At 46.1% G+C, this 24,218-nt stretch overlaps 1 protein-coding gene across 1 annotated transcript in view; it reads left to right on the top strand.

The window, feature by feature from the left end:
- The first annotated feature begins 578 nt into the window (after window positions 1-578).
- PLEK2 (pleckstrin 2) overlaps window positions 579-24,218 on the top strand; it is a 36,748-nt gene continuing 13,108 nt past the window's right edge. Inside the window, exons 1-5 of the mRNA XM_069208876.1 lie at window positions 579-1,258; window positions 14,454-14,621; window positions 16,282-16,463; window positions 20,932-21,023; window positions 23,441-23,628. Of these exons, the coding sequence (XP_069064977.1) occupies window positions 1,211-1,258; window positions 14,454-14,621; window positions 16,282-16,463; window positions 20,932-21,023; window positions 23,441-23,628 (678 nt within the window). The 5' untranslated portion in view covers window positions 579-1,210. The remainder of the gene's footprint in view (window positions 1,259-14,453; window positions 14,622-16,281; window positions 16,464-20,931; window positions 21,024-23,440; window positions 23,629-24,218) is intronic.

Here is a 24,218-nt window from a genome sequence, read left to right as displayed (position 1 = left end):
TTAGAAGTGACATATCCAATAAAAAGGAAGGTTTGGGCCTGGCAAATGTGTACCATTACCAGGTTGAAATGACAGCTTAAAGCTGCATACACAGGTTCTGGAGTGGAAGGCCTAAGACATGTTTGAAGGCTACTGTAGTGGTTGGCACAATCTGTGGTCCATGCCAACTACAAGCATTTAATTTACAGGCCCTGGGCACATTTAGAATACTTTAGTAGGGACATACAAGTAAATTAAATATGCCAGTTGTGGATAAGCCAATGTGCCCATGTTTTGAAGTACAGAGCACTTGCACTTTAGCACTGGTCAGCACTGGTAAAGCGCACAGAATCCTGAAGCCAGCAAAAATGGGTCAGAAAAACAGGAGGTCAGAGGGCAAAAAGTGAGGGGAACCACACCAAGGATGCCAGGTGTAACCTTGGACTTGTCTAACATAATCTAGTGCTCATGAAAAGTGCTCTAATGCCCTTTATTATTTTGTTGAAAATTAAAAACGTAGTAAGCATGCTGCAGCTATGTGAATGCTTGTCCCCTGACATCAGACCCCCGTTGTTACGCAGGACGGTAGGGCTGGTGCTGGGGTGTAAGATTACAGATCACACCGGAGTGCAGAGCAAGGCCCGTCTGATCCCTTCCACGAGCTGTCAGACCCGTCTGCTTTGGCATCTGAGTCACCGGGCGGCCCCTCTCGTCCGAGCCGCCGAAGCGTGCGATGACAGGCCAGGGGGGAATGCAGTCTGAGATCCGGGCTCTCCCGGCCCCGGGGCCGGCCTCCGCTGCAGCCAGCGGGCACTGTTTGTACACTGTCTCACCGGTGGGTGGGAGGCTGCGAGGAGGTGAGGTCACACCGCTGATGAGGGAGGGGTGAAGCGTGGCCAGGCAGGCCCAGGCTTTAAAACTCCTGCAGCCTGGAGGCGTTGGCAGAAGGGACCGGGGCTCGGGATACAGACATCTCCACACCGGCTCAGAGGGTGGGGAGAAGGGACCGGGGCTCAGACCTCTCCACACCGGCTCAGAGGGTTGGCAGAAGGGACCGGGGCTCAGACCTCTCCACACCGGCTCAGAGGGTTGGCAGAAGAGACCGGGGCTCAGACCTCTCCACACCGGCTCAGAGGGTTGGCAGAAGGGACCGGGGCTCAGACCTCTCCACACCGGCTCAGAGGGTTGGCAGAGGGGCCCGGGTGGCAGACATCTCCACACCAGCTGCAGCATGGAAGAGGAAAACGTCACAATAAAAGAAGGGTTTTTGGTTAAGAGGGTAAGTCACCTTCAATATTTGTATACTGATCGGTATTTTTCTCCTTTTTCACCTTTTCTCTTTCATATCTTTCTTGCTTGAAATAAATCCTGTGTTTGAAGCTAACATTTCTTTCTCTCTCCTTTTCCTCTCCTGCATTCTCTTATGATTCATTCTCTAGCTGTCTCTTTGGCTCTCTCTTTTCATAGTAGGAGTGCAGGGTTGCACCCGATAAATGCAATACCACACTTTCCACAGACTCATCCCTCCTCCGTCTCTCCTTTACTCATCCTATTACTATAAACTCCCAGTTAACCCTTCTGGATTCTTCCCTCCTCTATCCACCCATTATTCAAACCTACTAACGACCCACATATCCTCTGCTCAGATCAACTCATACTAATACTGTACTCACATTTCCCTATACTAATCCACCAATAATCGTTCTGGGTTCCAGAGTAGTGTGCTACTTGCCGAAAAGCGCTTCGACGCCCTGTCAGGGGTAGTAAGCGCTATATAAATACATTTACAGCAACGACATGGTTTGCTGTTTACAGGCTGCAACCCAATGCGACCTAGGCACTGTGGGAGGGGGTACCGATAACCCTACATGGTGTGCAGTGCATGGGTGGGGGGGGCACCTTTTGTTTGATGAGCTCCTACATATAACTTCTGGCCTCCGCCCAGACAACTAGTCCGGTGTTCTAAAAACACTGCTGAAGAATGCGCCCCTCTCTATTCAATGCTCTACTATGGTGTATCTAAATGTCTCTTGCCCCTTTCTAATTCAGCTTCATACTTTCACATTTTACATGTTTGTAACACTTTGTCCCTTTTGGTACTTGATTTATAAAAAATACTTATTAATTTTGAACGTTTCTGTACTTTACCTCTCTCATTTTTTAACTGTATTTACATTGTACGATCTTTTCGATTGCCTGCTTATCTTCTAAGAAACTTCCTATGGCTCAGCCTTGCTTCCATAAAGCAAGCTACTTTTGGCACGGTTCTAGCCTTCAAGATATGACTGAACCAGACCACTCCAGTTCAGTCACTGGGCATGGGGGCGGTTATCGTCCGTTTCAGCCCCCGCAACTGCAGAGTGGACAAAACTATTCTGAATTGGAAGAATTCCTTAGGTTGGGTCTCACTTTTTATTCTAGTCAAACTTTTCCCCGTGCATCTCAAAACTGCCAGGACGCATTGCGTTTCCTTCCCAAACAGAGTGAGGGGTAAGGTTTGGTTGCTGAAAGACGGCCCGAGAGGGCTGGAGGCTTGCTGTTTTCACAAGAAATCCAGGGGATAAATGTACATACACTTAATGAAATACAAATATTTTACATAGTCACTGTCTTTCCTAAAACATTATTATGTCTCTGGTCCTCAAAAAACAACTTTAGACAGTGCTAGTCAGGGGCAATTCATGTACATCATCTAGGGGTCGCCAGGGGTCGCAGGAGCGACCCCTGGCTTACCCCTTGCGAGATGCGACCCCTGGCACTGCCTTTGCGATCCATGGCCTCGGTGGTTGCAAAATCAGTGCCTGAAACACGTGGGTTGTTCGTTCTAATGAACGTCGGGCGGGGCTCCACTTTCCTGGTTTTGTGTCAAGTATTATTATTTTAACAAATTGTGAATAACATTATTCACTATTTGTGTAACAAAAATGGAACACGTCCCAAACTGAAAGCTGAGGTAAGTCTTTTTTTTAAATATATGTTTCTTGCGTGCTTGCGAGGGAGTGTGTTTATGTGCGAGAGTATGTGGATGTGTATTTTTTAAGCATGTGTGTGTGAGTGACTGAAAGTAAAGGTCACATGTTGTCTGAGGTAAAGTACGCTACCCCTGGCATTTTGGTGAATGTACGTCCATGTGTCATGTGATGCTAGAACCCTATCAGGTGACCAAAGGCTTCCAAAACGCACTCTCACTCCTCAAACGTATTACCTTTGCTGAGCTGGTGTATGAAGAGCTGTATACATATGATTCTATACTGGTGAATGTTCGTTTGTGCTACTTCACTCTTCTCTCCTGGGCATCATGAGTTCCACTGCAGATGTTGGAGTCCTCCAGTGAGAGGTGTACATTGATACCAGGGGGTCGGCGACATCTCTTATAAGGGCATTGAGAAGGATAGGTCCTAGTACTGACCAATGTGACACCTCGCTGGACCCCACATCCTCACCCCAGAGCCACCCCATTGGACCCAACGCTGTGCCTTCTGCCACAAGCCCTTCAGCACACTTAATATTAAGGGGGACTTCGGTACTGACTCATAGAACAAGGCACCGTGGATAGTTACACTCACGGATTGGGTCTGCCAGTGTGGAGGACTGTGGTAGTAGAGAGGCACTGTGGATAGTTACAGTCACAGATTGGGTCTGCCAGTGTGGAGGACTGTGGTAGTAGAGAGGCACTGTGGATAGTTACAGTCACAGATTGGGTCCAGTGTGGAGGACCGTGGTAGAAGAGGCGTAAGGCACTGTGGATAGTTACAGTCACACATTGGGTCCAGTGTGGAGGACCATGGCTGAAGAGGCGTAAGGCACCGTGGATAGTTACACTCACGGATTGGGTCCAGTGTGGAGGACTGTGGTAGAAGAGGCGTAAGGCACTGTGGATAGTTACAGTCACACATTGGGTCCAGTGTGGAGGACCATGGTAGAAGAGGCGTAAGGCACCATGGATAGTTACAGTCACAGATTTGGTCCAGTGTGGAGGACTGTGGTAGAAGAGGCGTAAGGCACTGTGGATAGTTACAGTCACAGATTGGGTCCAGTGTGGAGGACTGTGGTAGAAGAGGCGTAAGGCACTGTGGATAGTTACAGTCACACATTGGGTCCAGTGTGGAGGACCATGGTAGAAGAGGCGTAAGGCACCATGGATAGTTACAGTCACAGATTTGGTCCAGTGTGGAGGACTGTGGTAGAAGAGGCGTTAGGCACCGTGGATAGTTACAGTCACAGATTGGGTCAGGTGTGGAGGACCGTGGTAAAAGAGGCGTAATGCACTGTGGATAGTTACAGTCACTGGTTGGGTCCAGTGTGGAGGACTGTGGTAGAAGAGGCGTTAGGCACCGTGGATAGTTACAGTCACTGATTGGGTCCAGTGTGGAGGACTGTGGTAGAAGAGGCGTTAGGCACCGTGGATAGTTACAGTCACACATTGGGTCCAGTGTGGAGGACCATGGTAGAAGAGGCGTAAGGCACCATGGATAGTTACAGTCACAGATTGGGTCCCGTGTTGAGGACCGTGGTAGAAGAGGCGTAAGGCACCGTGGATAGTTACAGTCACGGATTGGGTCTGCCAGTGTGGAGGACCGTGGTAGAAGAGGCGTAAGGCACTGTGGTTAGTTACAGTCACAGATTGGGTCCAGTGTGGAGGACCGTGGTAGAAGAGGCGTAAGGCACCGTGGATAGTTACAGTCACAGATTGGGTCCCGTGTTGAGGACCGTGGTAGAAGAGGCGATAGGCACCGTGGATAGTTACAGTCATACATTGGGTCCAGTGTGGAGGACCATGGTCGAAGAGGCGTAAGGCACCGTGGATAGTTACAGTCACGGATTCGGTCTGCCAGTGTGGAGGACCGTGGTAGAAGAGGCGTAAGGCACTGTGGTTAGTTACAGTCACAGATTGGGTCCAGTGTGGAGGACCGTGGTAGAAGAGGCGTAAGGCACCGTGGATAGTTACAGTCATGCATTGGGTCTGCCAGTGTGGAGGACTGTGATAGAACAGAGGCACAAGACTCTGTGGGTAGTTATAGTCACAGACTGGGTCCAGTGTGGAGGACCGTGGTAGAAGAGGCGATAGGCACCGTGGATAGTTACAGTCATACATTGGGTCCAGTGTGGAGGACCATGGTCGAAGAGGCGTAAGGCACCGTGGATAGTTACAGTCACAGATTGGGTCCAGTGTGGAGGACCGTGGTAGAAGAGGCGTAAGGCACAGTGGATAGTTACAGTCACAGATTGGGTCCAGTGTGGAGGACTGTGGTAGTAGAGAGGCACCGTGGATAGTTACAGTCATGGATTGGGTCTGCCAGTGTGGAGGACCGTGGTAGAACATAGGCACAAGACTCTGTGGGTAGTTATAATCACAGATTTGGTCCAGTGTGGAGGACTGTGGTGGAAGGGAGGCACATGGCACAGTGGATAGTTATAGTTTATGGTTGGGTCTGCCTATCTGGAGGACCGTGGTAGAAGAGAGGTCATTGAGAATTTTGAGATACCCTCTAAGGCAGGATTGTGAGCTGGATGGAATTTGGCCTAATATTGTCCCTCAGGGGCATTGGTAACTCTACAGGGATGTTGAAGGCATTAAAGCTCTGCATTATGGGATTTTGAGGATTGACATACACGAATACCCGCATGTTTACCCCTGGTATGTCATTGAGAGTTTTTGGTGAGATCACCTGGTGGAACAGCAAAATCTGTAGTTTTGATGGAGTTGGTAATTCCTGTTGCCAACACCGTCAGGAGTGTCTGCGATAATGGTAAAGAGGCCCGACGTAAAAAGTCCTGCAAAGTCATTACTTTATTGTATTCATAAATATTTGCAATGCTTTTTCACAACCAGGCTGAGCGCTGTAGTTCATTTTTATTTTTATGAGTAGCGCACAGGGCTTTACTTCTTCGCTTGTAGGTGTTCTGGATCAAGTCATCAGCCACAAGCTGGAGAAAGTAAGGCCCATATTTATACTTTTCTAGCGCCGCATTTGCGTCATTTTTTGACGCAAAACGGCGCAAACTTTCCAAATACAATTGTATTTTGTAAGTTTGCGCCGCTTTTGCGTCAAAAATCGGCGCAAATGCGGCGCTAAAAAAGTAGTGTGCAAAATGGGGGTTACGGGGTCCCACACACTCCCATCTTTTCATGGGTGAACCCGAAGGGATTTCTCTAAATTAAACAATGTTTCGCATTTGGAGACAAAAATGATATGGAAACGCCCATGTCTGCAATGCTAAGTCTTGTGAATGAAACAATCTAGGAGTCGGCGTGGGAGCAGGACCCCTCCTGGAACCCCAAGACGAGTACATTTGTGACCTCACTCTTAGGGGTGTTTGTAATTCTCCCCACAAAGGTGGAAATCTGGGCAAATCGCGGGAGTAAGTCTTCGGTGGGCATGTTCCGTCCCAAGCAGCGCAGTCTGCTAGTCCAAGGTGCCCCCAGGAGTAAGACGCATTGTGTCTCTGCAGCTGGCCGTCAGGCAGGAATGTGTCAGGACCTGGATGCCTGGCGCTGAAAGGTGGCTTTCATCCGAGGAGACCCGGATACTGTAATTGCCCCGGAAGTGAGGGATAGTGCACAATAGACTCTCACACAGCCAGGAGGCGGGGACCAAGCTTCGCCCACACATCTCTCTCTGCCAGCGCAGCTCAGACCTTGCCATCTGTGCCTTTGTTTCTCTAGTTGAGCCAGGTGTGGGTTAGACTATAGCCGGAGCGGGTGTACTACTAACAAGTTGAAATACCGGGAGGGCTGGGGCAGAGAGAAGGACATGTAATAAACGTGGGGACTTACCGACCGACTTGTTTGGATAGAAGGCCAGTATTAAGGCAGAACTAGTCACATTTCAGAAAAGGGTAGAGGTAGGCCGGTTGTGCCACTTAGAGGCTGGTAGGGCTGGGGCAGGTAGTCAACACCTTTATGGAGGAGAACCGAGACTCAGGGTCATAGCTCATAAAATATTATACGAGCGGTGCAGTGGCTTCTAGTCGCTGTCACTCCCTGGTCATTGGCTCTTGAAGTGTCTCTGTTCCTAAACCCCTTTAACATCATCTCAAACCATTTTTAAAATTCTGCACACCACCCTTCTCATAGTAAGAAACCCCACAAAATGGTAAGTTTGACATTTCCAGCACCAACCTCCTGTTCGGTGTATCTGGTTTCATGTACCCCTGTCTAGGCACTGTGACGAGACAGCTGCAACAGGTTAGGATTCCCAGAGACAACCTAAAGCCCAGGCTAACTTTAGGAGCAGCCCAAGTGCACACTTAAAATAGTGTATGACTATTTTTTTCCTTGTTACCTGCCTCTAGTGTAGACTTCATGTGAGTTCCACAGCCTTGAAGGGTCACCTCCACTACCCTTTTTAAAAGAGATAAACATTGGAGAGACTCCCTGGTGAACTGCTTGTGCATATCATGTATGAGTTAATGGATGTCAGGGCAAGGGTTAGTCTGGGCTCTTCTGTATTCTGGACAAGGTCTCAATTTTGGGTCAGCAAAAGCTCCTCTCTACTGAGTTAACAAAATGGAGGGCAGACAGGAAGTGGGCACAGACACTTCCTGACAGGTTTGGTTGTAGGGAGATGATCTTCTACCTAGATGCCCACTCTGTGGTGGGCATGCTTAGTAATACCCAACAGAGATGGGTGTAGAAAGAGAAAACAGCCCAAGAGTATTGTTTTTTTGCAGGAAGGTGTCTTGCACAACAACCCTGGCTGTAATGTAGCACCCTTGCACTATGGCGCAAGGGTGCGTTTGTTGGCGCTAGGCTGCACTCTGCACCAGCGCAGGGAGCGAGCAGGAATGCTACATATCTTAGTAATTATGCCACATTCATGCCCTCTCTCTGTCATGCAGTGTAGGCTAGCAGGTTGTCTTACTGCGTTGTGTTGCATGACTTGTTAGTAAATCTGCCCCATAGAGTATATTTTTGCAGAACTTTGCTGTACGTGTTTATGTCTGTGGTCGATTTATGCTTCCTGAACCATTTTAAGGATAAATCATTTGGAGGCTGGGCGTCCCATAAGCTAAAGGGAGTGTTGTGTAGAACAGAGATTCATTGTTTGGAGGTGTCTGCATCACAGATCACAAACACTTTCATCAACTGTAGGGGGTTTGGAGTTCAGATAGTAAATAATTCTCTCCACAAATACTTGGTTGTATTTCTGTGCTTCTCATCTGATTTTTACGGGTAATAAAAAAAAAATGACGACTTCAAGTGGGAAAGGATAGCTGGGTAGAATACCAGTCTGAGGTCTTTGAATGAGAGCAGCCATCATTCATGTGACTTTAGTGTCTAACTTCTTACTGGGAGGTGTCAGAAAGCCAGAAGACTTTGCACAATTACACCTGTTTGCTCAGGGTGGGGAAATCTAATGACTAAGAAGTTTGTGTGAGGGCAGCGTGATATCACTCCGGGATGGAAGAAGTGGCTATCCCCGCCTATTCGTGATACACACGCTCACACACCCATGCACACACCTAGAGCACCCTCACAAATACAGACACTTCCATATATACATAGAAACGCAGACTATCCTATACATTCAAAAGCACGCCACAGACAGGCCTATGTAGTAAAATATACACACGCACAATTTACATATGCACTCATGTTTACGCCCCCATGCACACCCACAGGGGGTACACATGCTCACATACCACACACCCACACATAAACACAGCCATCTATGCATGCATGCATTTGGATATTTGCTCGATGCCCTATCTTATCTACAGATTTCTATCAGTTCCATTCTTGGCTGGCTTGAAGGCGACAGGCGGCACAGCTCCTGGGGGTGGTTACTACAGTTCTATCACCCTGTCTGATTGACTGGGCTGAGGATAATGGTGTCTTCCCTGCAACGCAAATGGGCTTTCTTATGAGTTACTTTGTTTTACGTAATTCCTTGGCCTAAGCAGTTATTGCCAGTAGGGCCTCACCAAGGTATTGCACATTGTCGACTTTATGAAGGCCTTCAGTTCTGTTGACTGGTCCCCTCTATGACACAAGATGATGAGGATTTCTGAGCCTCAGTTGTATTCCACATTAAGGCCATTGTGAGATCATAACCAGTAAATTTACCAAGAACAGTTAGCAGTCAGGAGTGTGCCAGGAATGTGTCTTGACTCCCTATGGTTTTCTTATCTTCCTGACTGTAACATCTCCCTGGCCATTCCTTGTATAAACCCTCCTGGACTAAAGGGGAGTACATTCGAACTCTCAGTTATGCTGATGATGTCAGATGATGTCATGTTTCTCGATCACATGTATTTATCCTTCAGCATTCAATTACCGACCTTCTAGTGCACGGACCAATGATGAAAATGAAAAACTCAATCATTTGGTGGTCAACCTTCAGGTCCTTTTGGCACTTGAACAATAGACTTAGGTAGTCGCCACTGTTTGATGTGCAGGGGTACGTATTGGAATAAAGTTAACTGGAAACTTTTCAAATACTCATTGATCAATCAAAAAGCAACTTCACTCAGCTTCAACATTTACAAAACCTTCAGGACTAGCAAGCTAAATGATCTTGCAGACAAACTCACCAGCTCTGGTGGTTCTCAGCACACCCGTAACCAGGACTCCCATCAGACTGGAGACAAGTCTAGAGAGGAAAATACACAAGGTAGCTGGCCTTTTCCACGTACGCACCCGCGATGTTGAACAACATCCCTAAATCCATGAGGACCACTCCAAGACTTCGCCAACTTAGGAAAGAGCTGAAGATGCACCTTGTACGATGCCAACAGTCCTCCTCTGCGCCCACAGCCCTGCTACCTCTCCTACCAGTGATTGACTGTATGCTTGTCTCTGACCCTGTACAGCGCTCCGCTGCCTTTACGCTAGGTTCATATTATACAAACACACACACTCTCAGCTTCCCCTTTGATTCCACTGGGCCAATTTGGAGCAAATTCCAAGGATCTACAACTGGTCACATTAAAGTTGGAATGGTGTATAAACATGAAACAACTGTACACTGGTGGTATTCAGCTATACATGCATCGCCTGGCTCCTTTTCGTCTTGGCTTTTTTGTGAGTTGTTTAAATTTGTGATTTCTATTTTAATTATTCCTCATTGTGTTCACTTGCCTCTAGAATCTCGACTGCTGGTGTTTCAGATTTTAGGGTGACAGTTCACTTGTACAAAAGAAAGATTCTATATTAAGCACTCCTCTCTTCTTGCTCCCTGTCCAATATCTACCCCAAATCATCCTCTTTTATAATATGTTTCTCTATACAGATGTTCATCCTTTATTGAGTTTCTTCACATTAGACATAATCAGCAAATGAAGAAATTGTCAGCATGGTTCTATATTTTGTAACTTTTTTGTCAATGAGAGAGACTTTAACTAATTTATTTGTAAATTGTAACCACCAATATTTACTCCAACTACTGACAATTTTGAAATAATTGCCATTTGATACAGTTGCACACGATCTTTTGATTTCTGCAGTTTGTGAGATGCACAGCACATTGTCTTTTTCCAGACAATTTGAAAACCATTTAGCTTCGATATAATCTTTAATCGAATCATAAATTAATTAATAAATGTGTTGACATTTTGTGATTTTGATTGCTAGTGTTTTGATAATGTGATCACTCTCCCTATACTTAAGGTTTTTATAAACAAATGAAAAAGATGGCCCCTGCATAGAGCCCAATACCAGCATTCTAATTCACTAATTAATCTTTTCATTCACACTAGTACACTTATGCATAAGCATACTTCGCGGCACGTGCATACACTTTGGCACATATTGACGCGTGCTTCTTGATGCCTCTCTTGGAGTATTGTTCTTATCCGTAAAGACCATTTCTACAATATCATGGCTCATTCCGAAGGCCACCTTTTTGTATTGTGCCTGGCATTAGTGGCCCATCTGAAGTGTTGTCCCCACTCCTTGAGGCCACCTCAGGTATTTTGAGTCAGGTTCTGGGGTCCACAGCTGCAGTTTTGCATCCAATTCACAAGGGCACCTGTTCTGTTCTGGGAGGCTGTGGGCTGGGTCCAACTGGCCTCTAGGCACTTAGGCAGTGCCCGCTGGGCTGGTCTGACAGGTCAGTGTGGCAGACAGTTATTTAGCAGTTGTGGGCCGGTTTTTACAGCTGATTTCCCTGATATTATACTTTTTTTCTAGCTATCTGCTTCGTTAATGGGGGCCATTTTGTTTTGGTTCCCCGGCCTATATTTTGTCTAAGTCCTACCCTGGTGGTGGGTTATATGAGGGGTCGTGAGAAGTATTGTGCCAAATGCCTGAAACCATGCATGCATGGGAAATGGATGGATCCTTGGTGAACAGATGGGTTTTGAGAGGAGGGATGGTGGGTGTGGAGTCTATGGTAAAAGGGCTGTAAATGGGCTGTGGAGAGTGACTGGATGGATGGTGAATGGTCACTGGATGCTGAATGGTTTATGAATGGATATTGGATGGTGAATAGCAGCTGGCTGGTGAATGGCGAATGAATAGTAAGTAATGAATGAATAGTAAATGGATGTTGAATGGTGAACGGGTGGTGAATGGATGGTAAAAAGTGATTCAATGGTGACTGCATGGTAAATATTGAATGGCGAATAGATATTGAATGATAAAAGGATGAACTGATAGACCAGTCAGAAAGGAGGTGACTCCCAATAACATTTTCCAGCATGGCACCCACCTAGAGACACTGTATTTAGCCTGATTTAGACTTCAGACCTACCCTAGCTGCTCCAACAACAAAACACCTCTTCCGATAGCCGAATGGAATAGAGACCACCGAAGGAAGGATATTACACCGTCTGCCCTATTTAAGGGGAGAATGTAATGGATTATTTTTCCTGCCCACCTGTGCCAAGTAGCAGAAAACAGGAGAATTCCCAGGGAGTGAGGGTCATTAGTCTCTTGTTTTAGGAGTTTGTTTCTGAAAAACAAAATAATGTCAAAAGTTTGGTGGACGGCCATCAAAACTGACGGTGGCCATACACCAAATTTTTAGTAAATTTAAAGGAACCTCTGTGATGTCAGATAGAATCTGAGAAAGAGGTAGACAGGCAGAGGCGACTGATATAAGGAAATAGATATGATATAGAGAGAAAAAACACTTTTCCATGGTGCACCTTGCAAAATGGGTGCCCTGGGCAGTTGCCCACTTTCCGCATGACTTAAATCGTCTCTGTCACAAATTGCTAAATCAGGCCCTAAGTTGATTCAGGCAGCCTGCGGAGGGTTACTCGAGGGACACCTCATCACAATCCGTATGTACAGGCTGTTGTGACCTGTTTCTGGCCGTCCAGTGGCAGAAGAGGGCAAGACTTTCTGGCCCATTTACAACTGGAATCACTATGGCATGAGTTCACCACCCTGCACAACGAGGCCATCTTTTTCTACGGGCACATTTTGTGCCTTGGTAAAGCACAAGGGGGTAGGTACCACAGTATGCCCACACCTCATACTCTCTCTTGGTCTGTTCACAATACTCTTCGCTGTTGTGCCATTACTGACTAGTCTCCGTTACTATTCATCAGACGTGTGACTGACTCCTCCCCAGCTCTACGGACCTGAAATGTGAAGGGCTTCTCCTCAGCCCCACTCGCCTCACATGTGTCGCACTCCCTAGCCTGGCTTTAGCCAGCTGACAAGAGACTGACTTTTCCTCAGCCACTGAGTACCCCACCCCTGCGTGCCTGATAGGTGTCTCCCACCGCCCCTGACCTTCCCAAGGAACCGCCTGTTCTCATTGTTTCAATGGAGCCTCCAGGGCAGAAGATGTTGGGGCCTGTAACCCATCACTCAAAAGCGGAATGTACTTTAAGAAACCTGCATAACTTACAGACCAATCGCACGGAAAATAAATCACTTTCCAGAGAAGTTACTGGCAGCTGGTAAAAAAGAGCGCCAAGAAAAAAAGACGAGTACTTTCCCTCATAGTCCTAAATCATACTACAGTTTTCTGTGATAGTTTCATTGATTCTATTGGCTCCCGCATGCTGCATCTTGAATATATGTAATTATACTTAATTCACTAATATCTCAGGGCACCCCTTCTCCACGCTGTATGTCTACAGCAGCGAACTGCCAATGCCCTGCAGTCCCAGCGTTGCAGCAGTTGACAGCTGTGATCCTCAGCTGTGTTCTTGGAATTTCAGGGCTGGGCCGCACCAGGGAGCGGCCCCTCCAGGGTACAGAGGGCCGTGCAGAGCGTGGAGGGCCGCGGGGCACACATCTCTGCGGCTCCCCAGGTTAGGAAATCCTCGCGGTACCAGCATGACATCACGCCGGAAGTGCCTCCGTCCCGCCAGGTGAATCAGAGGCCAGAAAACAACAAACAGCGTCACAGCGGATGTGTGGCCTTAGATGAAGCACACCGGTCTTGGATCTGCAGTAATCAGAGCCACGGTGCACTCCTAACCTAGCCGAGCCCTCAGGCAGCTCATCCAGTTTAAACCCTCTGACTACCACAGTTTTTACCCAGTATGTTTCAGGCAGTGACATATATGTAAAGTTACTAACTTGTAGTGCCACCTTTTAATAGACTTTGCGAAGAAAGTGATTTGCAATATTCTTATCATGTACGACAGGGGGTACTTTATCCCATCTAATACATGGTCACACCATCACCTTTAGCACACACCACTTAAAACCTTGGTGCATAGCTCTTTCTTATGAAAGAGAGAGCTTGGTGCAGACATTACGGCTACAAATTGAATCTCTAGTGTAAAAATTAAACACACCAAAGACCTGTTACATATTTGTTGCAAAAAAATATTAGAAACAGTTCAATACGAGTCAGTTAAAAAAAAAGCTGCATTAGCTCGGAATGCATATAAACATTCAAAGAGATTCTAACTGTTCTATAATTATCTAAGGAGTTCAAAAATAAATATTCTTTCTGCTTGGCATTGTAAGCAAGAAAAATAGAGCAGAAGAAAGAAAAGCAACATTTTATTTTTGTTGCTTTAAACAACTGTTCTGTGACCTGACCTGCCTTTCACCTCTGGCAGCTGAATTTGTGAGGTCAGAACTCAACTGTGATAACCTATTACAGTGGAGCTCTGATTTTTTATTTGTTTTTTGTAATTGGCTACAGGGTGTGTCACAAGTTGCCAAGTATAAAGAAATTAGTGATAGGCGTTTACACAGGGATTGCAGAATCCCAGGTATTATTAAAGAATTAGTAATGGAGTGCTATTTTAACACAATTCCTCAGCAATCTCTACATTGAATGAAATGTGATGTATTATTTTAATTTTAGAAAGAAGCAGTATATGAACGTTACCTGTCTCTGACATGACTTTTCCAAGCTAGGTCTTTCTGCAAAAAATATAAATTTACTGAGCTGGGCATCAAAAGTGTCTGCTTCTAGCTGTGTTGCTTTGTTTAAAATGGTTGTCACAATCTGTTTTGATTAAGCTTGTTGCAACGCAGTTCTTTCTGTTTGATGGCTTGAAGCCTCCAGTGAATGTGCACTTAAAGTCTTTCTCTGTGCTGTCCTCTGTAGGGTCACCTTGTCCACAACTGGAAATCTAGATGGTTCGTTCTCCAAAAAGACAAACTTCTCTATTACAAACTTGACGGTGGCCAGAAGCGGGAGTCAGGCCTGAAGGGACGAATCCTCCTCGATGGATGCTCCATTACGTGTCCTTGCCTGGAATACGAGAACAGACCGGTAGGTGGGAAGAAGCCCCTGCACAGGATGTTTTTCTTGCATTGCCTGTTCCACTGAGCCTCAGCCATCCCAGCCATGCTTTAGCTACAGCCATGAGTCTGCTTCATGGTTTCAAATCATTTCTCTTTGCTATGAAATTGCCAACATAGATGGTCAAAGTTTTGGATCCCATTGTACTGAAAGTTAAAATACTTCTGTGGGAAAGGGAAATTTGAATTTAAAAAGATGTTGGTGGGTCTGAGGTTTCCCTGATCACCAATAACCTCTATTGCCCTTTTTAGGGGCAAACGCAAAGAGCTTTGTCCCCTGATGTAATCTCTCTTTGGGCTTCTAACCACTCCCATGTCACATCAGTCCCTTACATTGGTTCGTGGGCTTGCCTTTTAAAATCCGCTTGCTTTCATTAGTGAAAGGCATGTATACGTCATGCCTTTTCCGGTGTTCAGCCCTCCTCGAGCACACCGACCAACTACTGGAAACATACGAGGCTCCATGTTTTCCGTATGGTTTCTGGACTACTTTTTCTCTTAATTTAGCAGCGACTGCGCTCATTTTTTTTTCCCGCTTAAAGTGGCAAGAAAAGTCCGGTTAGGAGTTTACAATGCTAATAGCTCTAACTCGGCGGAATGCGAGACTCATTGCATTGCAAATTCTTGTTTATATGGTGGGATGACCCAAAGATCAGGCTTATTTCCCAACAGCTGCTGGCCACTACAATAGCTTTAAGCTGGAACCTGCCGCTGCAGAGGCCATACTTCCTGTGAAGACATGTGTGAGGGTTGACCGAAACTAAGCGTGACAGCTCTATCACGCCTGCCATCACAGGAAGCAGCTGTTAAGCAGCAGTAAGTGACAGCTAAATAGAGAAGACACTGCCCCTTAGCCACATCAGAACTAAGGGCTTGATGTAGAGATTGGTGGACACAGTATTCCGTCACAAATGTAACAGATTACCCAGTGCCTGATTTGTAAATACAGAGGTGCCGGTGCTCAAAGCCCTTCTCTTAAACACGAGGCTGCTGTAATTAAATATGTCAGCACTGAATACTGAGGCAGCGTAATCCTGAAGCCATCTCGGGACTCTTCAATCCATTTACGGCCACCCCTGCCCCTTCAGCTCATCCTGCAACTTTCTACTTTCTCCTTCTATGACGCTTTTAAGTTTTTCCTTTTTCCGACTTTCCCATATGTGTCCTTTGCTCACAGCAAATGCTTGAGGCATAAGAATAAGCCCCGGCCCTCACAAATAAGTGCCGTGCTCAGCACCGGAAACAACAAGCACAAATTAAGCACTGAGATTACCCTGTCCACCAAACCCTTGGTCCGCCCGCCTCATTTAGAGATGGACAGACCTTAGGTTTTCTGCTGATGGAGCCCCCTTTTGGCTCCATTGCGGAAAACTGCCACCAACGGAGTAGGAGCCACTCGAAGAAGGACATTAAACCACCAGCCCTATTCATTTTAGTTTAAGACACAGACATGAAGAGTTTTGGGTGGGGAAAGTGGTGCAAAATGTGAAATTGTGATTTTGCAAAAATGTAGTGATTTACACTACTTTTATCTCAGAATCATGAAATAAATTGCAAGCCATCGCCAGGGATCCCTTTAACAATGGTTGACTCATTTTAATCTAATTTTTACTGATTTTCTATAAACACAGCTCGCTATTAAAATGAAAACCAAAACCTCAACGGATTACTTCTTTGAGGCAAGCTCCAGGGAGCACCGGGACTCCTGGGCGGCAGCCATCAAGAGGGCTATCCAAGCGCTTCATCCGGAGAAGGCTGACCCACTGAGAGACATCAAGAGCTCCTTCAGACTCCCCACAAACATTAACTTGAAGTAAGTGATATTCGGAACCTTGGAAAGCTCGTTGTATAGCACATTGCAAAGGTCTAATCAGATTGGTATTGCTGAACAACATCATTTCAGGGGGAAGACGAAAGGATGAATTAGTTTTACTTATAAGGTGGTGCCAGACAGAGGTTTGTCTTTAGTTCTGTCACTGCTGTGGTAAGCAGTAGACTCTAAAGTCAACACGTCCTTAGGCCGTGGAGGTGGGCGATGAGGCCTGCGTTGTATCATAGCTCGCTGGCCACATCTTGAAATGGAGATGGCAACCTTGTTTACATGACGTATGCATCCCAAAATGCACTTCTGGCATTCTACATTCACCTAAACCAACTTTACAAAAATGTGATGTTTTTCCAAAAGTAGGTGATGTGACCTAAATCTATTTTTCAGTGTAGGTGACCTGAAATATTCCCCTTTAATATAGTTTATAAGGCAGGGTTAGACTCCGCGTTACTCATTCAAGCACAGTGTCATCGTAAGTTAGAGGGAGTTGCACACTTCTTAAGAATCTGGTTGAAAGCAACACCATTCTCACTTTTAGTCCAGTTCAGCTGACTTGGGCACTAGCTTTTTAAAATAATGTTGGCTGGTGTGTGTCCAGGTAGAGTCCAGCAGCTCCCACCTAGAAGGAGAACACCAGTCTGCCAACTGCAGCTTCTCAGAGGTTAGGCAGACTCCAGGGCCCCGCAAGCACTGGCAATGAATGTATGAATAGAAAGGCCTCCTCAGTAACAGCCCGCCTGCCTGGGTTGTCCATAAGGCAACTACTGAAAATCTGATCAACAGGGGTAGACAAAATAAAAGGGTTCTGATGCAACATCTATTGTGGTGGCCCTCAGATTCCTGTAGCCCCAGGCACACAGTATTTGCTCAGTAATGAGCACGCCATCCCTCAAGCCAGCTTTAAAGACATTGTGGTCCTGGCTCGGTTGTAATGACACTAAGGTTCTGACCACGTGTTACCTTCTGGACTCTTGGGAAGGGGCTCCCAGGCGAGGCTCTTTATCGACATGTGAATCGTAGATGCTTAGGGGAGTTTCTGTCACCCTCCTGGCAGTAAGCTGCATCGCATGGTACGGAGTTTCTGCCCAGGGGTGTAACACAGGATGTGGTCCCCTGCCTCCCACAGCCCAGGCACGTGCGCCACGGGGGTTATGTACCAATATGGCACGTGGTGCCAGGGCGTTGTTTCTTTTGGATGGCTCTTGCTGGTGGCGTAGTTGTGGTGCATACAGTGAATACAGTTCACGATTTATGAGTCGTTCTGTTGATTTCTGTGCATCTTGAAGGGCTTGGATGTTGCCTTGCTGACACCCTTGTAGAGTTACTGCCAGGAGTTGAGATGGGCTGATATAAGGACCCCTCTGGCTTCAGGTTGTTCCAAACTGCATGGAGGAAAGCCGTGTTTTTAACTTTTTACTAGTACAAGATGGATACATTTGTTTTTCAGTATGAAAGGTGACGCTAGGTTCGGGGTCCAAGATGACATTCGGAGGGTTGGCCTAACTGGTGAGTTCTGGTGCGCCTGAGAACAGGGTGCGGCGATGGACCAAGGCTGTGAATATATTAATATCAGAACCTGACTGTGGAACCGAACGTAGCCCTGGCAAAATGTGCAAACCAGCCCCGCTGCCTCCACCTCCTCGCGCAATCTCTCTCTCTTTTCATCCGTCCATTCTGGCGCTCTCCCTCTCTTCTTCTCTCTCATCGTTTCTCTCTACCTTCTCCCTCCCTCTCTCTCTCTCTCTCTCTCTCTGGAGGCCCTCCCTCCCCTGAGACTGCTGCCCCCTCAGGAAGCTGGGAAAGTGAAACCTGCACCAGGGGCAGACCCGGGCTCCAGCCCACCGGGGAGATGCCCGGTGGCGTAAAAGGCCTGTCCGGCACTAAGAGGATTCACAACGGGGGTAGAGGAATTCACCTCCGAGAGGGTACAGAGTGGGGATTATATAGGGAGACAGGATATTGGGTTACTTTAAGGCAGAGGTCTTCAATCTGGGGGTCGGGACCCCCAGGGGGGCTGTGGAGATCTGGAAAGGGGGTCGCACATTCCCCCAGCTGATCCTTAAAATGCCTCAGCTGAACTTTAATTTGAGTCTCCTGTGCTGCGAAAGCCACACAGACAGCTAAGGAGACTTTCAGCCCAGGGCTTCTGCTTCCTGAATGAAAAGCAAATGTGCTCTACGAGCTGATCTGCAAATGTAAAGGGTGCTTGGGAGCAGCTTTAAATGATCAAAGCTTAGTGAGGACAAACATTTTTTTTTTTTGAGGGGTAGTGCGAAGAGTTAACAACTGTGTTGTAAAGTGCATGCTTTTAATTGTAATTGTATTTACACAGCGCTTACTTCACCTGGAGGTGTTGAAGGGACAGCTATTAAAAAAAAAAAAAAGGTATTGCATATGCTCTGATATTACTTAAATCCACATTTTGGAAGCACAGTTTTATAATAAACCTTTTTGTAGTGGCCTATATTATACTGCGTGCAATGCAAGTATAAAATAATGCCTTTTTATATATTCACAGTGCATTCTGTCACAGGTTGTGACCTCATGGCACTAAAAATACACAAGTCACTATTCTCAACTGTACTAACAAAGATTTAGGGGGTCATTGCCGCCAAGTTGTAACCGCCGTGCGGCCGCCAATGCGGCCGCACTCCTGCGGTGCCCATTATGACATCCCCGGTGGCCCAGCGGGGATGTGGGCCGCAACATGGGAGCCGGCTCCAAATGGAGCGGGCGGTGTTGCGGCCGTGCGACGGGTATAGTTGCACCCGTCGCGCTTTTCACTGTCTGCTATGCAGACAGTGAAAATCTGCACGGGCCCCTCAGGGGCCCCGCGACTCCCCGTACCACCAGCCTATTCCTGGCGGTTCAAACCGCCAGGAAAAGGCTGGCGGTAGGGGGACTCGTAATCCCCTGGGCAGCGCTGCCCTGGCGGATGATCACCGACGGGTCAAATGTGGCAGGAAACCGCCAGCCCCGGCAGCGCGAGCACGGCGCTACCGCAGAGGTCGTAATCCCCTCTGAAGCACCGCCAGCCTGTTGGCAGTGCTTCAGCCAAAACAGCCCTGGCGGTCTCGGACCACCAGGGTTGTAATGAGGGCCTTAGTTCTGTTGCTCTCCGCTTAAACACAGACCTCTGCAGTGCATTAATTAAAAGAGGTTTCATAATGCACTACAGTGCATTTCCCAAAGAGTAACAACTTTATTATTATTTTTTTTAATTTCAGCTGGCTATTATTTTATATGTAGTTACCTGGCGGTGAAAGACTTAAAACATTTTTTAGAGAATATTTTGGGTTTATTTATGAGAGGCTTGCGCTGCTGGAGCATCACTTTTTTTGATGCTCCAGCATCACAAGCCTCTCAATCGTACCTATGAGCTGACTCAAAGCCACCCTGAGTGGATTGAATGGCCTTGTAGACATGGAGTAAGGCAAGGCAGTGCAAGTCGCTGCGTTGCCTTACTTTGCGTCAAGTAGGTGTTCAACTGGCGTAGTGGTGGGTGTTCCTATGCAACACAGATGGATTTTGGCGCTGCCCCATATTTACAAAATCACGTAAACTGGGGCAGTACCAAAACCTTACGTCTCCCCAGAGCACACATAATAAGGAGAAATGTTTTAATTTCTCCTTGTTTTTTTCTCTTTCCATGTGTGCTGCTATCTGCCACACATGTAGAAAGAGGTACAATGCCTTTCTGGATTGTTTTTGTGCAGGAAGGTGCCCCTTCCTCCACAAATACAATCCTGCCTATGTTGGCACTAGGCAGCAATTGTGCGCCAGCGCAGAGGGAAAGGACAGAAATGTACTGTATTTCATAAATACGGTCCATTCCTGCCCTTTTGTTTTGGAGTGTGGCAGTGTAGCAAAAAGACTTGCAGATCTGCCCCATGTCAATTCCTAATAAATGAGGACCTTTGTTTTTAGCCACACCCTTGACCACTCCCCCACACTCACTGATCTTTGATTTGCTAAACACTGTTTAATATTATTTCCTCACAGTAAAAAAATTATTTGCTGTGTGAAATGAGGATGTTTATTATTGTTGATGATGAGGAGTACCAGGTTCTAGAATTTTTTATCAGGAGGGGGTCCTTACACCTAAAGTTTTTTAAGAGGGGGTCCCGGCATCAAAAAGTTTGAAGACCTCTGCTTTAAGGGAAGGGGGGGGGGGGGTAAGGCAGGGATTACCAATCACACATTTCCATATTTATACTTTTTTAGCAACACATTTGCGTCATTTTTTGACGCAAATGCGGCGCAAACTTACAAAATACAATTGTATTTTGTAAGTTTGCGCCGCTTTTGCGTCAAAGAATGACGCAAATGCGGCGCCAAGTAAGTATAAATATGGCTGAGTGCTAGAATACAGCTTTGTCCATGACTCTGAATGTACCACAGAAAGCGACATGTTGAACAGAAATATCAGTAGTTGTCTTTTGTGTTCATGCAGCCAGATTGTTGATGCGATGAATGACAGCAGCAACGGAATGAAGCCGCTCTCCAAGACGGAGCAGGACAGCACGTACAAGGACAGTTTCTCAGGTAAGCTGGACGCCGCAGCCACCACTGAGACACAATGGGCACCAGGTCCTGTCCAACAGGAGCAGCGTCACTCCGGGGCCGCAGCGCCCGCCAGGCAAAGCGCACGCGCCACTCGCATTTCTGCAGACGACTGATTGCAATATAGAATCATTTGGAAGGGAGGCGCTGTTTGGACTTCAGTAGAAAATGCACAAATCCTGTTCTAGTCAGATAGAATGGGTGCCAAAGTAAGTGATAGGAGCAAATCATCTTTGAAGGTCTTTTTAGTCTAGAAAAAGCCACATAACTCAAGAAATGTCAGCAAAAAAAATAAAAAAAACTGTCGCTCATACTTTACATTGTGTGGAAATGATGACCTCCAGATTTGGAACCCTAGAGGTATTGTTTAGGAGGCAGCTGCCCTGTTTCTTTCTCGCCAATGGCTCCTTTAGTTTCTAAGTCCACTTCCTGCCCCGAATGAGAATCCTACACATCTCATCACCTGCTATGTAGTGTGGCTTAGACGGATTCTGCTTGGATCACACCACAAACACTGACTTCCATTTATTTTGCTGTAAAAGCCATTTACTCCCAAAGATTCATGCATGAAAGTGTTTGAACTTTCAAAAGAGTTACATGACTTCCAAAATTCGCAGTCATCGATTTTTGTTGAGTACCTCTAATAAACAAGCATTGGCAAAGCCAATAAGGTCTGGCCTTGGCCACCTGCCTTTTGGCAATGCTTGTTTTTGTCATGGATCTTGCCATCATTTATTGATAAATAGGCTGCCAGACCCTCATATATATATATATATATATATATATATATATATATATATATATATATATATATATATATATAAAAAGTAAAATAAATAATATAAAGTAAAAATATAATTTGGTCTCAAAAACACACATGTTGCGGTAGTAGTCTTAAGGGAACTGCTTTCTGTGTGGATGTCCTCCTTGTGAAAGTGCAGCATTCCATCACTCAGAGTGAAGTTAACCAATGGCTGATGTAGGCTGACCCACTGCCCCGTGCTGTACACTCTAGTGGGAGGGAGAGGAATATGCATGGCACCATGATAGACCAATGTGAATGGTATATATCATTTTAGTAAAATGAAACGGCCTTGGCTAATGCCAAATTTAAAAAAAAGTTAACCGAGGACTCAGAAAATTTGATCTGGAAAATAAACATACATAAGCAAAGACTGAATATTACACATTTTATTTCAATGCATACTTTGCTCCGAGGAGGAGCAGAGTACTTCACAGCAGGGGCATAATATGTTGTGTATAAAACACCTAAAACATCCAAGTAAGGCCATATTACAGTAACAAGAAGGTGACAGTGAGTGGAGTTTGAAACATGCAATTTTAACATTACAGAAGTGATGTGTGGGTTGGTTAGTCCATAGGACATGTACTTGGATTTCTAGTAACTTTGTCCTTGAAACGGTAACATTTTGTGGAGCTTGCTAATGGGGGTGTGGTTATTTAGATTAGGTGAGGAGCCCCCAAAAGTTGCAGTTCACAGTCAAATTCCCATGGGAATTATTGCTGTCAAATTGAACAAAACCACCAGACTGAATTACATCAAACTGGGCATGGGGCCATGCTCGGTTCACCTTAGATCATTTGTAAAAGATAAATATAAAAACAATAGAGAGAGTTTGTCAGATAGGTTCATAAAACAGTTCACAAATCGAAATTTCAGTTCGCTCAGCTCGGAACCTGTTGTGCTGAGGAAAGCTGCTCATTTTGTCTCCTGCAGGCATTATGGAGAGGTGAAACGATCCCCAAACCTCATCTTGAAAAAAATGTTTCCCTAGTTATGTTGGGGCAAGTTGAAAACGAGGCTGCTCTGAGGGGGAATGGGCACATTGGGATTGGGAGGGAATTAGTGGCGGATTTTGGGTCTGAGGCACACCCCAAAGGGTTGGGAAAGTCCTTCAGTTGTGTGCCCAGTGTGCAAACCCCTATGCAGATTTATAAAATTTGCCTTAGGAGGCAGTGGGCAAGGAGAAAACACCACAAAACAGAGTGTGAAGCATTGAAAATTTGTGATCTCTGTACAGGCAGTGGCAATAGAGCCCATCAGTACTTCAGTCAGTGGTACTCAGTGCAAGCTATGGTAGTTGTCTGCGTCTCACGGCCCAAGACTGTGCCGGGCAGGGATAAAATTATTTAATAAAATCCCAAAAATATAGTCCCAGTTGGAGAACTATGTAGAGCCTGCTGGAAATAAATTCCTGCCAACAAAGAAAATATGCCACCAGTCTCTGAAGTGACAAATAACCTGTGCTGTCCTGCATTGTACTTGTATATCACTGTACCATGTGAAATTGCGTGTTTTTGTGTTTTAAAAGGCGGGTGAGGGGAGCACTAAGCCATCAACACACTTTATCTGATCACCCCATTTCGGCCTTTTCCAGGTTCTGTGCTGGTCGATTGGTTGGTGTCACGAAATTATGCCTCTACGCGGTTCGAGGGGGTCACCGTGGCATCCATGTTGTTGGTGGAAAATTTCATTAAGCCTGTTGGAGTCAGGAGCTTCGAGGCAACACGCTGCGGTAACGTGGCTGAGCAATTCCTGGACGACTCAACAGCAATATACACTTTTGTAAGTGACAACTGCCTGCTGCATGATATTTCAATTAAAGAGAACGTTTTGATACAATGGCCTAACCATTGATTCAGCATGGTTTAGCTCCCCACTCAATACGGTTGAGGTTATTTTTACTTCAGCTTCCAGGGACTGGACAGGGTTGCACAACAATAGTGCAGGGTCTCAAAGATTTCCTTAGGAGCCCACTGCCAATGGTGCCAACTTCCAGGGTCCTCTAATACCAAAGCTGCGTAGTCTTGATTCCATCTCATGCCTTTTTCTTCCTCTACCATACACTTCCTATCTCTTTAGCAAACTCTTGCAGGGTCTTTTTCTTCCCGGTTCTCTGTCTTTGCCAGGGGTTTCATTCCTTTGTAATCTTCCTTATCTGCTTTTCTCTCTCTAGCCCGGGATCAGAGTCTGCTAATGAACTATAAGTCCCAGTTCCCAAAAATGACTGCCAGTGCCCGTCACCTGCAACCATGCGAAAAATAAGCACTTGGGATTAGTAATTTTGTCGTCATGTGCCCTGTTTCCTTAACATTTGGAACTGGAGGACATTGAAAATGACTATCTAAGGTTGCGCTTTTACCAGATAAAAATGC

The sequence above is a fragment of the Pleurodeles waltl genome, chromosome 9, assembly GCF_031143425.1.
Source record: "Pleurodeles waltl isolate 20211129_DDA chromosome 9, aPleWal1.hap1.20221129, whole genome shotgun sequence".
Taxonomy (NCBI): Eukaryota; Metazoa; Chordata; class Amphibia; order Caudata; family Salamandridae; genus Pleurodeles; species Pleurodeles waltl.
The sequence above is the reverse complement of the archived record's forward strand: the minus strand, read 5'-3'. Positions and strand labels throughout refer to the sequence as shown.